Source organism: Cyprinus carpio, chromosome B18, assembly GCF_018340385.1.
Source record: "Cyprinus carpio isolate SPL01 chromosome B18, ASM1834038v1, whole genome shotgun sequence".
NCBI classification, from domain to species: Eukaryota; Metazoa; Chordata; class Actinopteri; order Cypriniformes; family Cyprinidae; genus Cyprinus; species Cyprinus carpio.
In genome coordinates this window covers 10,353,213-10,369,325 of record NC_056614.1, presented here as the reverse complement: position 1 = coordinate 10,369,325, position 16,113 = coordinate 10,353,213, and the positions used below count along the sequence as shown (strand labels likewise).

The 16,113-nt window shown below is 35.8% G+C and overlaps 1 protein-coding gene across 4 annotated transcripts in view; it reads right to left on the bottom strand.

Moving 5' to 3' along the window:
• LOC109080821 (rho guanine nucleotide exchange factor 26-like) overlaps nucleotides 1–16,113 on the bottom strand; it is a 62,972-nt gene that overhangs the window by 29,071 nt on the left and 17,788 nt on the right. For all 4 annotated transcript variants that reach the window (XM_042743789.1, XM_042743790.1, XM_042743788.1 and 1 more), the window contains 3 exons: nucleotides 15,880–16,025; nucleotides 2,353–2,409; nucleotides 247–407 (listed from right to left, as the gene is read on the bottom strand). In XM_042743789.1, the coding sequence (XP_042599723.1) occupies nucleotides 247–407; nucleotides 2,353–2,409; nucleotides 15,880–16,025 (364 nt within the window). The remainder of the gene's footprint in view (nucleotides 1–246; nucleotides 408–2,352; nucleotides 2,410–15,879; nucleotides 16,026–16,113) is intronic.

The window sequence follows — 16,113 nt, the reverse complement described above, 5'->3', positions numbered from 1 at the left end:
AACTCTAGTAAATTGTGAGGTAACCTAACATGCCAAGACAAGACTTAATACCTAACGAGGCAAAATTATCAGCTCATGTCAATATATGATGTCAGCACACTCGGGTTCCCAATACTCATTGAGAAAATGGCCAATTTAATCTTCCAAGGTCTATAACAGCAGCACCATATCAGAAAACTGTCAGAGCTAAAAGCTACAAATTTTATAAATTTATCTCAGGTAAGGTAAGTCAAGAGAATTTCTTACTTTTTGCTGGCCTCACAGACGTCAACAATGTTGGAGAAGAGGTGGTGATGGTCCGTTTTGTTAATGATCTCGCTGAGCTCATTTGAGTTCTTAAAGAGACGGACGAGGATCTCCAGACTGTGTAAGTAACTGTGCTCTGATGAAATTACCTCAAATATGGCCTAAGGGAAAGAAACGTAATTTAGGGATTGCATTACAACTGTCCAGTTTCAATTATTACACATATCATGCTCCTATTCCTGAGGATCTCTCCTAGCTGACAAAAAGCATGATAATAACAGGTGACAGCTGGCACAGAAGTGAAAGGAACTGTCAAATTCTCAGTACCTTTTACATATCTGGAACTTTTTTTTATATCTAAACTGTACTTGCCTTAATTTTGAGGAAATGCTCAATAAACATTTACTATGACAAACATGTATTTTTCAAAAATACAGTAAAAACAGTAATATTGTGAAGCACAACATTACAATTTAAGATAACGGTTTTCTATTTTAATATATTTTAAAATGTAAATTATTTATTATTAAATGTCTGTTTTGTCCAAGTTCCAATATGCTAACCTTTATCAGCTTAATGTGTTTGAAACAAATTAGAGATGCACCGATGTATCGGCCGCCAATATTTATCGGATGATTATTGATTATTTTAAAGCCATATATATTTCAAATCATTAACAGATTAATAAAATGAAAGAAAGAAATTGTGCAGAGTTTCAGATAATTGTAACATGCTCCGAAGTTCACAAAAGAAAAAGAAGAAAAAAAAAACAGACGGCATAAAGCAGTTTTCTTTATTTTACAAAAGCTTTACTGTTTTGAATGTTTTGCTTCTATCTGTATGACAAACCAGCATTGGTATGACCATAAATTATGGAGTAACAGTAAGGAAAACAATGCAGTGATCGCGTTGATACCTTACACGCACATACAACAAATTTTTGCTAATTTTACATCGCAGCCTGTTCATTATCAAAATAAAATACAGTTAAAGAAACATAAAAAGTTACACCGCTCAATTTAAATAGTCCTTAGTACAGTCTGTGCCGTTCAGTGTGACCAGTGCCTCACTGCTGATATAGCCTATATGTGAAGGATGATGTTTTACGTCGATAATGCGAGTGAAGAACAAAGCCTATAGTTGACATAATAAATAATAGGTTAGCGTCCAGATACTTTCGCGAATATGGAAACATTTGGATTCGTGCAGAATGAGAGAGGTAGGCTTCAGTTTAGTTTTTAACATTAATTCATTTTGGCTTGACGCTTATATTTAGCCTAAATACAACTTTAGAGGATTTGTTGTGGAGAGAACAAAACTAAAATAGCCCAACTGTGTTTGTAATTTTGCTTTTATTTACCATTAGTTTAGCCTACATTATTTCTGAATGTAATAATAAAATATATTTATCCATACTGTAACATTTTTAAATATCTTGAAAAAAAATCTTTAATGTTTTTAATTGCATTTTATTGCATTTTCTTTTAATACATTTGGTCTTTGGTTAATCTAGAAAAGATGATGTTGTATTGGCTATGACTAAGAGAGATCATTCAAGACTTTTTTTCTTTTTGAGTAAATTAAACACTGTACTTTATTATTATTATTGGCAAAGAAAAAGTTTTAAAAATTAAAAAAAAAGTTATTAACCAGTTTTTTTTTTTTTTTTTTTTACATAAACCAGTTTCACAGAGGAACGCAGGAACAATAAAACATTCAAATACCGATTTTCCTCGGAGTGAATCAATCTTTTTATTTTGTTTTTTTCGTAAAGCGTTCAGGGCACTTTATGCAATTGAACAATATCGGTATCGGAAACGGCCAATAGTTGTTCATTAAAATCGGTATTGTATCGGACCAAAAAAAAAAATCGTATCAGTGCATCCCTAGAACAAATATGACTTGTGAAATTTAATGCAAAACCAACAGAAAAAGTTTGGGGATACGCCTGTGCAAGGTAAGATTTCAAACTGGCAAGTGACAGGCTCCAGAGAAGCAGGAGAGAATTCCATCCAAAATAATATTTCTTTTAAAACTTTTTAATACGAGCAAGATCAAAAAAAGAGAGAATGAAAAAGTCAGGAAGGCTAACATGTGGAACCTTACCTCTTGTCTCTTTCGTTCTTCTTGACTTAACTTCTCAAACTTTCCACTCTTTTTAACCTGGAATACAGAGTTGAGGATAAGCACCTCACTTAGTGATTAAAATTATGCACAAAAAAATAAAAAAACCTTTCAGAATGCATTTCACTAGGGGCCAGATTTACTAAAAAGGGCAAATTAATGTGAAATCACAGTTCCACAATAGTGCAGATGGTAGTGGAAAGTTCAGCGAGTGAACTACTGACAAAGCATAAGATAAAGAACACAGAGGCTGCCAGATAATTTCTATAATGAACAACACAATCTACCAAGAACAAAACTAATTAGCATAGGGTCTTAAACAAGCTGATAATAATCAGTGCAGGTAATCTACTAATAACACAGGCACAAACATGATTAAGAGGACATGTTTTTTAGGGCATTAAATAATGGTGCAAATACCTGTAAATTACCACAAACTTTAGTAAATGACCTTGCATAATTTGTTTAAATACTCCCTTACCATAAAAATTGTGTCTGAAAGTCCTACATGCATGACATCAGCAAATCCTGACAGTAGTATTTTTACATCAACAGAGGGTTTGTGCTGGGGCAAATTGATAGTAAATCTGGTCCTAAGCATGAGAGGCAAGGTTAATCATCTTCCAATGGTTAGGACAGACTACTTTTATATCTACTGCAAACAACATGGCTGAGTTCACAGTCAGTCACTGGCCGTTTCTCAATACAGGGCTCTAGACTAACTTTTTGCACTGGTTGCACTGGTGTGCCTAACTTTTTTTCTTAGGTGCACCAGCACAAAAGTTAGGTGCACCCAAATTTCCGACTGCATCGCATATATTTACAAGTTCACTTTTTTTTTTTTTTTTTTTAAATCGCTGTCCATATAGGCAATTTTGACTTGTAAATGATTAACTAACAATCTGGTCAACATAAAGTTCTTTATTTGAAGCACAATTCTACAAGAAAGCTTACTTACTGAAAAAGTGTTGGTACTTAAAGTGCTTCACTGAGCTGAAATTTAAACTTAAAACATATCAAGATAAATGAATTAAAAGTAAATCTAAATTAAGTGTTTTAAGGGCTTCAAACTGAACATCTCATGGCTCAGTGTCTTATGGACTATCCTCCATTGCAGTCACATGCCCCTTGGATGGCCAACTCCTGTAGTTTGGCCTTCTTGATCATTGGCCTTGGCTAAACCAGCTGGCCACACTCTCTCTAGCATCAAAATCTTCCAGACTTGGCCCCTCTACACTGATTCAGATCAGATCTTCCACTGTGTCTGAATGAAGGGATGCTTTAGTGTCTGATCTGAACAGCTAAACAGTCCCTAAACAGCTTATACTACTGTTTCAGCTATTAAAATAGTTCAGTTTTGGATGTAATATCAAAGTGATTATATTTATTTCTTTATTTTTATTTGTATTTTTTTTTTTTAAAGTTAATTTAGAAAAACGTTTGGAGCATTTTTTGTTCGTTAAATATATATATATATATATATTTTTTTTTTTTTATGTATCGACCAAGCGGCCAACGTTAGACAGTGAGCCTATGTTTGATCAATTTAAATAAAAACTTTTATTTGTGTGCACTTACAATATCAACAAAACGTTGTGCTTTTATAAAATAAAGAAACAAACACGATGCGCTTTCTGCGTCAGGATCAGCAACTTCATCCTTTCGACACAGACTCAGAAAACACCAGTTTATTAGTAAATAATTCATATATCTCCTTACTATTTCCCCCGTCACATTTATGGTAATTACTTTTGCTGGTGCTTTGCGGCAAGCTTGAGCCTATTGCGTCTATTTGAACAGAGAACTGTTCAGCTGCGCTGCTGCTGGCGGGACTCCAAACACTCAGTATAGTATTTAATCAAGTTAAATACTATACCATTTTGTTTTATAAAAATGAGATGAAGTTTTTGCACTGAAAGAGAAGTGATCTTGCACTCATAGAACTTAAGACATGCCAGGCTATCTGCAGCTAATCTGAATAAAAAGCAGAATGAACTGATGAAACGTTTAGACATAAAACACAATAAATAAATAAAATTTATGAATGATGCAGTGGTAATTGACATATCAGTTATTACAGTACAGTACCTTGCTGCGGTCGCCTCTGGCTTGCTTATTTGGGGACACTTCATTTACAGCGATATCGTTGACTTGATTGCAAATGATTGCACAGATACCATCTAAACTGAACTGAGCTGAATGATGACATCACTAAATTCAATGATGAACTGCCTTTAACTGTCATTTGGCATTATTGACACACTGTTTTCCTAATTTCCTTTTTTTTTTTTTTTAAGTGCTATATAAATAAAGGTGACTTGACTTGACAGACACAGAAAATTGAGATAATTGTTTGTAGTATATAAAACAACCATAAAATTGCCATTAGGAAAAAAAATTATAGATTACAAATGATTGATTATTGTCCAGTACTGTATTTGATTTCTTATAGCAAATTCAAAGTAATAGTTAAGTAAAGAATTCCTTGTAATATATATACTGTATAATATAATAATATAATATAATAATTATAATAATACATTCATACATAAAATTACTGTATTTTACATTTCTGTCACTTCTGAAATGATGGCAACAAAATGTTAGCCTATGCTTAATACTTTTAAAGCTCTTTTCTTTTTTAAATCTTGGCTTACAAACATTTTTACATATGCCATATCATGCCATAGCATCATTAAACTGTGTTAAAAAAACGTTTTGTTTTGTTTCTCTGTCTCTCTCTCTCTCTCTAACCTATGGTTCTGTAACCATAAAGGCTGCTGTGTAATTTGCCTCCTGACTAAGCATTTAAAGAATTTAAGGGAAGCATTTAAATAAAGAATGCAGAATCAAATCGTTAAAATCGTTATTAATCTTTTTAATCGACTTGAATCAAATTTAATTGTGAATTGAATTGAACCGAATCTTTCCAAATTTGCAAAAATCGTTCTTGAATCGAATTCGAAAACCTATGAATCGTGAATCAAATCACTGCCTACCCAAAGATTCACAGCCCTAGCTTATATGAAAAAAGAAAAAGTGACGTGACATGACATACAGACAAGTATGGTGATCCATACTCAGAATTCGTGCACTGCATTTAACCCATCCAAAGTGCACACATACAGGAGTGAACACACACACACAGTGAACACACACCCGGAGCAGTGGGCAGCCATTTATGCTGCGGCACCCAGGGAGCAGTTGGGGGTTCGGTGCCTTGCTCAAGGGCACTTCAGCCATGGGTATTGAGGGTGGAAGAGAGCGCTGTTCATTCACTCCCTCCCACCTACAGCTCCTGCCAAAAACTCCTCTTGGTGTGATTCTGGAGACAGACCTTAGTTTCAGTAGTCATGTCAAAGCAGTAACTAAATCAGCATACTATCATTTCTCCAGTCAAGACTTGGAGAAACTTGTTCATACCTTTATCACCAGCAGAGTGGACTATTGTAATGTTCTCTTCACCGGCCTTCCCAAGAAGACCATTAGACAGCTGCAGCTAATCCAGAACGCTGCTGCCAGAATTCTGACTAGAACCAGAAAATCTGAGCATATCACACCAGTCCTCAGGTCCTTACACTGGCTTACAGTTACATTTAGGATTAATTTTAAAGTACTTTTACTCGTTTATAAATCACTCAATGACCTAGGACCAAAATACATTGCAGATATGCTCACTGAATATAAACCTAACAGAGCACTCAGATCATTAGGATCGAGTCAGTTAGAAATACCAAGGGTTCACACAAAACAAGGGGAGTCCGCCTTTAGTTACTATGCCGCCCGCAGTTGGAATCAGCTTCCAGAAGAGATCAGATGTGCTAAAACATTAACCAATTTTAAATCTAGACTCAAAACTCATCTGTTTAGTTGTGCATTTATTGAATGAGCACTGTGCGATGTCCGAACTGATTGCACTGTATTTTATGTAAAATAATTTTCTATTTTTAATTGTTTTAAATGCATTTTAAATCAATGTTTCAATAATTTTCAAAGTTTTTAAATTCCTTGTTTTACTTTTGTGATTATTTTTTTTTCATTATTATTTTACTTTCTTTTATGTAAAGCACTTTGAATTACCATTGTGTATGAAATTTGCTATATAAATAAACTTGCCTTGCCTTACTCTAATTGCTTCTTCACTCAGGATGTAGAGACACACAGGAGTAACTGATTATTTCTCTTAACATGCTACACATTTCTTTTAATATTTCTATGTTTTGTAGTAACCAAGAGAAGTGTCATCGCTGAAGGAATGACAGATTGTCATTTAGGCACTTGTGAACACTGAACAGTGGTTGGAGTCCAAGACAGTGAAATCATCTTTATTATACTTCTGACTGGACTAGCAAGGAGCATTAGAGAAAATGAGAAAGTAAGTTCAAGTAAAATGCCTGCATTGACCATTCACCATGTTATTTTCTGCAGTAACTGCGGGGAATAATAACTGAAGAGACCTGATCAACAGCAAGCTTTGAATCTACTTAATGTGTATTTTTTTAAGCATTTTATTGCATAGTTCAATGTTATATTTCTGCAAAGCAATGACTGGTGAAAAGGTTTTTCTTCAATTACTTCAATGTATAGTTAACCAGAATTCTGTGATTTATGTTTTACCAAATCACTGACTTTTGTTTTTTCTGCAGAACTCAAAAGAGGATACTTTGAAGAATGCTGGTAATCAAACCCAATAAGTTTGTCAGGTATGGACAGTATGAAGGGGACTAAATGATTTTCATTTTTTGGGTGAATTCTCTTTAATTAGCATGTTACACACTAAATATTAATCATGCTGGGCACAACCATTTATTGTGCTGTCATTTCAGTCAGTGCTGTAAATAGTCTGTCAAATAACAGGTACATTGCGACAACATAAATTTAATGTAGTTCACATTGACGCATTACGTTAGACGTTTACTAATACTTGCATATTATTTGCTCTTTACAGGTGCAGAAATGAAAGCTCCTAAACAAAGATGTCACCAGATTAAGAAGTGGAAAGACATGTTACACCACCGCAACCATAAATCCGGAGCGATCTGAAAATTGGCAACAACCAAGAAAAAGTACAAATTTTTTCACTCAGAAATGATCCATGGGATTAGTTGTAAATGATTAGATAAATAAATAAAAGTACAAAATGTTTTTAATTTTAAAACTTTGCCATTTACTAATGTGTTGTTCAAAACACCAAGTTTTGGTGTCTCTTCGCAGTAAGGTATCTTTAGTTAACATTATTAAATGTTGAAATTTACATTAAATAACAATGAGCAATACATTTGTTACAATATATATTAATCTTTGATACTGTTAAAAAACCACAGCTGTTCTTTGTTAGTTCATGTTAGCTCTGATCCATTAAATAATGTCAACAGGCACAAATTTTGTTCTTAATAATGTATTAGTAAATGTTGAAATTAACTAGATTGATATATTAACTACAGTTAACTAAGGTTAATGTTAAGTATTTGCCATGTTAGTCCATGTTGGGTAACTAATGTTAACAAATGAAACCTTATTGTTAATTGTAAAGTGTCACCTGAGTGTTTATTGTTTATACGTGTTAAATTTAAGTATAATTTATTTAAAGTATAAATAAATGCAAGGGTAATTTCGCTGTATAACTTTTTTCTTTTTTGCTGTGATTGCATAGTTTTGTAAATAAATTGTTGTGTAAATACATTTTTCTCATGCCAACTTAATCAAGTAAGTTCTTTACTTTTAAAATGCATTGATCATAATGAGATATGTTTATAGATTTATAATTACAATGAAAGTAAACATTTTGGCTGCGTATCAATTTTAAATTAAAGGTTAGTGAACAGTAAAGTAGATATTAAAAATGAATCCGGGACACGTCAGGCGCACTGTGTACTTTAGTGTCGGGTCGATTCCGGCTCGGATGCGGCAGTGTCGGCTCGCTGACGGCCGCCGCATCTGGCCCGATTGACTCAGACCGGAAACGGGCAGTGAGTCCACAGGCATCCAGCCCGAGTGTGGCAGACGGAGTCGGGCCAAGTGGAAAGTCTCCAGCAGGCGAGAATCTAGCCGGATCTGGCCTGAGTGTATTTTGCTATATGGGGATAGACCTACCTAAAAAAAAAAAAAAAACTGAAAATCAATGTTTATTTTATTTGTATCTTTACTCTATTGTATTTATTTGTGCTGTTGCTTGTAGTAAGATAGAATATTCTTATTTTCTTAATTTTTACTTGAAAGTATAGTTTTCCCATAAACATAGCACATACTGAACTGTACCGAAGCCATGACCCTAAAACCGTGATACAAACCAAACCGTGAAAAAGTTGAAGCGTTCCTCCCCTACATTGAAATTTTTTTGGCGGCCGCCAAAACGATTTTTTGTCCCGCCAAAGCCTTATTTGATGTGTAATTGTGTTTTGTGAGTGAAGCAGGCTACAGACGGAGTGACGGAGAGAACGAGCACAGTGCCCCTCCCCCGCGCGCGCACTCTCCGTCTTCAGTTCTGTCTTTGCTCTCTCCCTCGCATCAAAATCAACTGATCCTAAAGTTCGGAAGACCGAATCCATGTTTCACGTGGTGCATTCGGAGAATATTTTTGCTGAATTACCGCTGGGTGTGAATTGCAGTCAAAAAAAAGTTGCCTTATCTTCTCTTACAACTTGTGACAAGCATTCCGCACATGCAACTGATAAACATTTAAATAAACGCAGTTATGAAGTGTTTTGTGTGTGTGTGTGTTGACAAATCTTTCACGATGTCCTAACAGCCAGGATTCCCACACAACACGTCCGCTAAAGTCCGAATCGCGACCTAATGACTCCTTTGAGCCGATTCATTATAATGAATGGTTAAAGCAATCGGTCTGCCCCTCAGTGTCTGAATCGGTGTATAACAAATCATTACTTCTTAGAAGAACATACACATCTGAAATGAGAAAGTAAGTGTGCTTACCCCATTTAGCAAGAGTGTTTAGTAAAATCTAGCCTTAACAATCCACAGTATGTATAGGCCTATGACAATGTGTAGTAAATTAGCTATAAAATCATTTAGTTTAAAGTTAGACTGGAGTGAGATGAAACTAGATCAAAGCACAAAGCAAGCTGTTGCCAGCTAGCTGCTAATTTTATTAAATTTTATATGGTGAAATATAGATTGCATAATTTGCAAATAGATAAATTGTGATACCTTTGACATTTCAAATATACTTTGGTATCTATTATGTTTACATGCAAAATAAGTTGTAATCGCTTTCTTTTACTATCTAGCCTGACAGTGATCGTTTTTTCATGAATAAATAGGATAAGAAAAAAATCACAAACCGTTTCTTTGTATTTATTTTAAATTTAACATTTATTTTCAATATTGGGCTTGTGGATCATGTGGGTACTAGGGTACACTTTTCATTACCTTCATGACCAAGTCCAACACCCACCACCTAAAACCAATTCACACACACAAAAAAAAAACCTACTATATATATGTAACATGAAGGACAAATGGTTAACTGTGACATTGAGAGAAAGAACTAGGAGTGGCGAAACGTCTGATAACAACTCCACCCAGACTTCACTTGTCCAGGTTCCTGTACAAAGCTGCCAGGGGCACTAAAATAAGTAGATGAGGTGACGTAACGTGACCTCAGAATATGTACCTTCCCGTCTCTAAACACCTCTCTGAATTGCTGTAAGGAATTGAAAGATTTCTGAGAAACCAAGGAAAACCGAAATGAAAAGCAGCAGAGGACTAAGGTTTTACCACCTGTTTTCTGAGGAATATGGCTGGCAGAGAGCAGCAGAAGTCTCATGACTGTTACATCATTTAAGATAAAATGCTCTAGTTATTGTAAACAACTGTGCATTACAAAGGAATCCAGCCAAGTCAACAAGTCTTTTAAACACATTTTGAAATTTCACAATCCCAGGCCACCATAACTCTTTAAACACTCCAAGCATATTGCTGACACTATGGCTTTATTATTCTGTCAACTTTACATCGTCCAATGCTAAAACCCTCTCTGCAGATATTAGTATTGACTTTGGTATGTCAAAATAAATGCAACAAGATTTTGACAATTTATGAATAACACAGTAATGGAGGATATCTTTACAATATTCTTGTCCCTATAAATTCTTGTTCCAATTATTATCAAGCAACAACTCTCTACATACACACTGCCAAAAGAATTGACTATTGGACTAGTATACCCCCCACCCCAGACTTTTGACACACATACAAATATTATATGTATATTTTTATGTTATATATTTTAAAAAGTTACTTTTATGTGACATCATTTGAAAGCATAACTAAACTTAATATATTATATGATATAATATGAACTTTAATAATTAGAACTAAAATCTCAGAACTTTATGAATGAAGACGTCGGAATGCATATTTGTAAAATATTTCTGTTTTTAGCTTTAAGGTTCTGTTTTTATCTTGAAGTAGGGTTGTGCCGATAGACAATAGTATCGTGTGTCGACGACAGTCAGAGATATCGACGATAGCAGATGTCTTTGTCGATAGTCAAGACGATATTAGGCTCATTCTCGTATTAATGTATTAAATAATAATAATTATTATTATTTTTATTTGGTGGCCTATTATAATTCGGCTATCAAATTGCCTCGCTATTTCACTTCAGCACCGCATTTCACACACATGCGCAAATGAGGATTAGAGCCGGTGAAGGAGTCTCCAAGAACAAACAGACGTAGCCTACATCGTCTGCAGATATAAGGTATTTCACTGCACTTTAACAAGTAATCTGAACGGCCTATATATGTACAATATTTTAAATGAGCCCTCACTAACTGAGTTTAATGCCACAGTTATGTTATAATGCATCTCATTCGTTTCTGTTGGGGTTGCTTCGGGCTTGCCATGGGGCGCACGGTCCAGAGCGCTGTATGACTGATGCATCAGTTCAATTGAACTTTACTCTAAATATATGAACTTACCTGTTTTAAATACTTTATATTTAAAGTGTTCGTTTATTTCCAATAATTAGTGTTAAACTGTTGTTCTTTAAATGAAATCTACTATTGATTTTCACAGTTGACTGATTTTGCAGAACATTTAGACTACAAACTTCCGTACGCAGATGCGGCAAATTTGTCACAGGATGAGCAGTATGACAGTTGTGTCCGACTATATATGAACTAGCTTCACAAAACCCCAGTTTAGGAAAGCTTGTCTAATGCACTTCATGAAGTGAAGTGAAAGTGACATACAGCCAAGTATGGTGTCCCATACTCAGAATTCATGCTCTGCATTTAACCCATCCAAAGAGCACACACACAGCAATGAACATACACACACTGTGAGCAGTGGGCAGCCATTTTATGCTGTGGCGCCCGGGGAGCAGTTGAGGGTTCGGTGCCTTGCTCAAGGGCACCTCAGTCGTGGTATTGCTGGCCCAAGACTCGAACCCACAACCTTAGGGTTAGGAGTCAAACTCTCTAACCATTAGGCCACGACTTCCCCTTCTTAATTCATGTTGTTAATAGTAAAAAAATAAATAATAATTTTGGTGGTTTTATATCAGTGACTGTGATACATAATTCTATTCAAATTTATGTGATAAACAAGTTAGGTCAAAAGTAATCTCAAAGTAATTAAAATGTAGTTACATTATATTACCAATGTGTAAAGTAATAGATTACGTTACCAACTACAATTTTCGTCATGCAATTTGTAATTGACTATAATTTGTAAGTAATCTACCCAGCACTGCTCCCACCGTAGAGGGTTGAGCAAACACATTTGAGCTTCCATTTACTATATTTCATGATCTTAATGTATGTCCATTGATCAATGTATATATGAGATTAAAAGCATATGGGTCATTCCACGACATTGGTGCCTTTTCCACTTGGAAAAATAAAATAAATAATAAGTTTAATCAACATTTTTTTTAAATATTTTTAAATACTGACACAAGCGCTACTAGATACTGTAGTTTAATTAGAACTATGTGATAGTTTTCAAATATATGAGCAGCATTTCAGTTCCTCTTTTCACTGGGATTGTTTCATTTCAGATTTTATAAATATATATATTTATATATATATATATATATATATATATATATATATATATATATATATATATATATATATATATATATATATATATATTTTTTTATGTCGTGAGAACATCCTTATTTCGGATGGTGACCACTTTATTAATTAAGAAAAATATATACAGGTGCATCTCAATAAATAGAAAAATATATATTTTTTATTAGTTTTTAACACATTGTAATGAAATTAATGACAGTAACAGGATTGACGTCATAGTCACAGGACTGACCAGAGTAACAGGGATGACAGGACACACATTCTTCAGCACACTGCACATATTTGTTTACATAATACTGTACAGTTTTACCATTTTAAATTGCATTATATTGTTTTGCACTTACTTGGCATAGTTGTATGACAATAGTAAACAGTCAGTTTTTTTTTCAGTTTAAGTCAGTTCATTGTAGATTTAGCACATTACATTTCTAAGAGACCTAATGTCTTAAGGGTATTGTAATTAGATAATGCGCCCATCTGTTTGTCTGTGGCCCCTCACAGAACTTCAAATATACAGATCTGGTTCAATTATTAGGCAAGGAAGATGATCAGATTGGTCTTTCTGTGATCATCTGAAACCAGACCTAGATCTTGACTTTCTTAAACATTGCAAGACTGGGGTGAAGGTCTGCTGTCACCTTACTGCTCTTGTTTGTAACAGAACTTACATGGATGCATTACTGACAATGAGTTATGGAAAACAATGAGTTTTATTGAGACCGATCATCCTGTCATGGTCATTAACAACAACAGTAATAGTAACAATACCAAATATAGCTGCAAGCAGCAATTACGGGGCCAAGCACTCCAGCGGCAAGTTGAGGAGCTAAGCATGGCATAGAGCATCAGACCAAATGCAACAGTGAGCAATAAAATAAATTTTAGGATAATTGTAATTGTAATGGTGGAAAAATCATAAATACAACCTCTAGTAGCGTGATTTATTGGCTTATCAAGTATGACGAATAGGTGACGTTGTTATCAAATCGATGTGGTGAGTTGACAATGACACACACAAAGTTTAGCGTCAATATGCCAAAGCACTGCAGAGGTACAGGTACAAGTGCCATTTTGGCATCATACCTCAAATTCATTGCTGTGCTATGCGAAAACGGTTTTGTCTATCGACACAAAATCCATAACTTTTTGTCAGCACAGTCTGAAGATGATCTGACTCGATTTTGGTGAAAATCGGACCAACAGTTGAGGAGGAGTTAGAAAAAGTAGGATTTTAACATAAATCAAAATGGCAGACAGGGAGTTCAGATTTCCAACTAAAAAATTGACTTTCATAGACCATAGACTTGCGGCGGAAGAAAAAAATCACTGAGCCTCTGAGCCTCCGAAAACCATTCAGTGAACCTGTGAACAGCGGAGCCGAATAGCCCTTTCGGCGAGACTGGCAAGTCGAGGAAGGCCATTTTCTCAGCGTCCCTGATCTCTGTCAGTGTTAGCCAGTGGTGGCACTCTAGCACCACCAGGTCTTGCCCATCGCTTGTGCTGTGGCCTTTGTAGCGTGCACAGCGAGATCTGTTGCTGTGCACAGCTCCTTAAAGGCCTCCTGGTACTCGTCCATACTACGGAGGAGTTTGGCTTGAAACACCTGAAGGATCTCCATTGTGTGCAGCGCTGAACCGGCCTGTCCGGCTGCTGCATAAGCGCTGTTGGCAATAACCGAGGTGGTCCTGCAGGGCTTAGATGGATGCGCTGCACGGCCCTTTAAACCGAGGGCAGATGGTGGGCACAGATGTGTGGTGATCGCTTCCTCCGGGGGGGGGGAGTTTGGTGTAACCCCTTTCATCAGCGCCGTCAACGGTGGTAAGAGCAGCTGCCGTAGAGGGGTTCACCCATGCCGAGTAGAGGGCTCGCCACGGCTGGCAAGAATGGGGCTGGGCACTCGTGCTTCCGTCGCTTCTTTCGGCTTCTTCCACGGCAGTGAGCAGAGCTGGAGCTTCTTCTAAGGCTTCTTCTTGCAGAAGAGTCAGCGAAGAGATCATCCTCGTCACTGAAGGAGAATAATCTGATGAATGGCACTACGGACCGACTTATATAGTGGTCGGCCCCGCCCCCTTTGGCAGGCTGAAACGCCATTGGTTTGTGCAGCTACACAAACGTGAACAAATCAGGCTTCAGCAGAAAGGCAAAAAGAAGTTTTCCCATACATAACGTGAGTGAACGTTCGAAAGGGAACCTTACTCTCATCAGCATAAATGCTATTTGAATTATTTAAAATAATATTTAATTGACTTTTTATGTAAAATGATGAAAGAATGCATAGTATTGTTGTTTTTAAATTGCAAATTTATAAGTTGTTATATTAAATCTATGTTTGATTATTTCTTAGGGACGCAAAAGGCACCAATTTCTTGGAATGACCCACAAACGTGAATACTATTGAACTATATCACTTGATTCATTTAAATTACGTTTTTGTCTTTATGAACTTTCTGAAGCTTCGGTACAGTGGACTTTCATTTGAGGGACAGAAATCTCTCATCTTTCATTAAGAAATATCTCTATTTGTGTATCACAGATGTCCTATGGTTCTGGAATGAAATAAGGGAGAGTAAATGATGTGTGCCTAAATTTAATATAGTTTCTCCAAATTCCAACACAACAAAAATGGCAGTAAACACAGTAAAATTGTTTATAGTTGTACTAATGTTAGTATGCATCTAAATTCTTATCTGCACTTATATGTGTTTATGTATGTGATGGTAGTTTTACAGATGGATACATTTGAATCACCATCCTTTAAAAGTGCATGTCCTCTTTCAAATGCCGACAGTCCACCACACAACCCATCTACTCCAGCCTTATACACTTTCGCTTCTTCCTTTCGTACACTTTGTCCTCTTTTTTTCACTCCACAAATATTTCAGCATTTTTTTTTCTTTTCTTTTTTCATAGAAAGACATTTTTCGTAGAAAGACATTTTTCTGCTTTGCCTCCCACACTTTGAATTTTTACTTCTTTCTTTCTAGCATCCCTCATTCATGGCAATCTAGAGTGATCCAGTTTGCTTCTCTCTCAATCTTAGCTGGATCAGAACATTCCTGATATAAAATACCATGATATTAGTATTCCATAATTACATAACTGAAGTCACTGTTAAACTGTTTCATCCATCTACTTTTTCCATAGGGAAGAATTCTCCAGTATTTGCCAAGTCCCACTGCCTGACCATTTCCCAAAAGATGAGCTTATCCCAGCCCACTCTTTCGCTTTCACTCCCACATTTGGATTAAAACCACCTGCTTTCATTCTCTCATTCTCTGTGAAGCAAAACTGGGGCTGGGACACCCAGCAAAACAGAGTTGGATGACATTCCTTACGATATCAGCATTCCTGAACACTGATAGAGTGTGCTGAAATTCAAAAACAGCTTTGTGTCTATCAAAACTCAAAAGACATGTGCCTATATGCTTCTATAGTTCCTCACCACACTGAGTTGACTCCAGGAAGTACGGATGGGTTTGTACTGGACCACAATGCTTTCATCTGGCTGAGGATGTTTGGGTTCAGCGTCCTCATCAGAATCATTGTGAAGGGCTTTCTCTTGGTAATTCTGGTACAGAACTTCTTCCTCTATATAAAAAAATAAAATAAAATAAAACAGAGAAACTGTGACTATGGAAACATCCATGGAAACGGTCACCTTACAGGACAGTCTGAA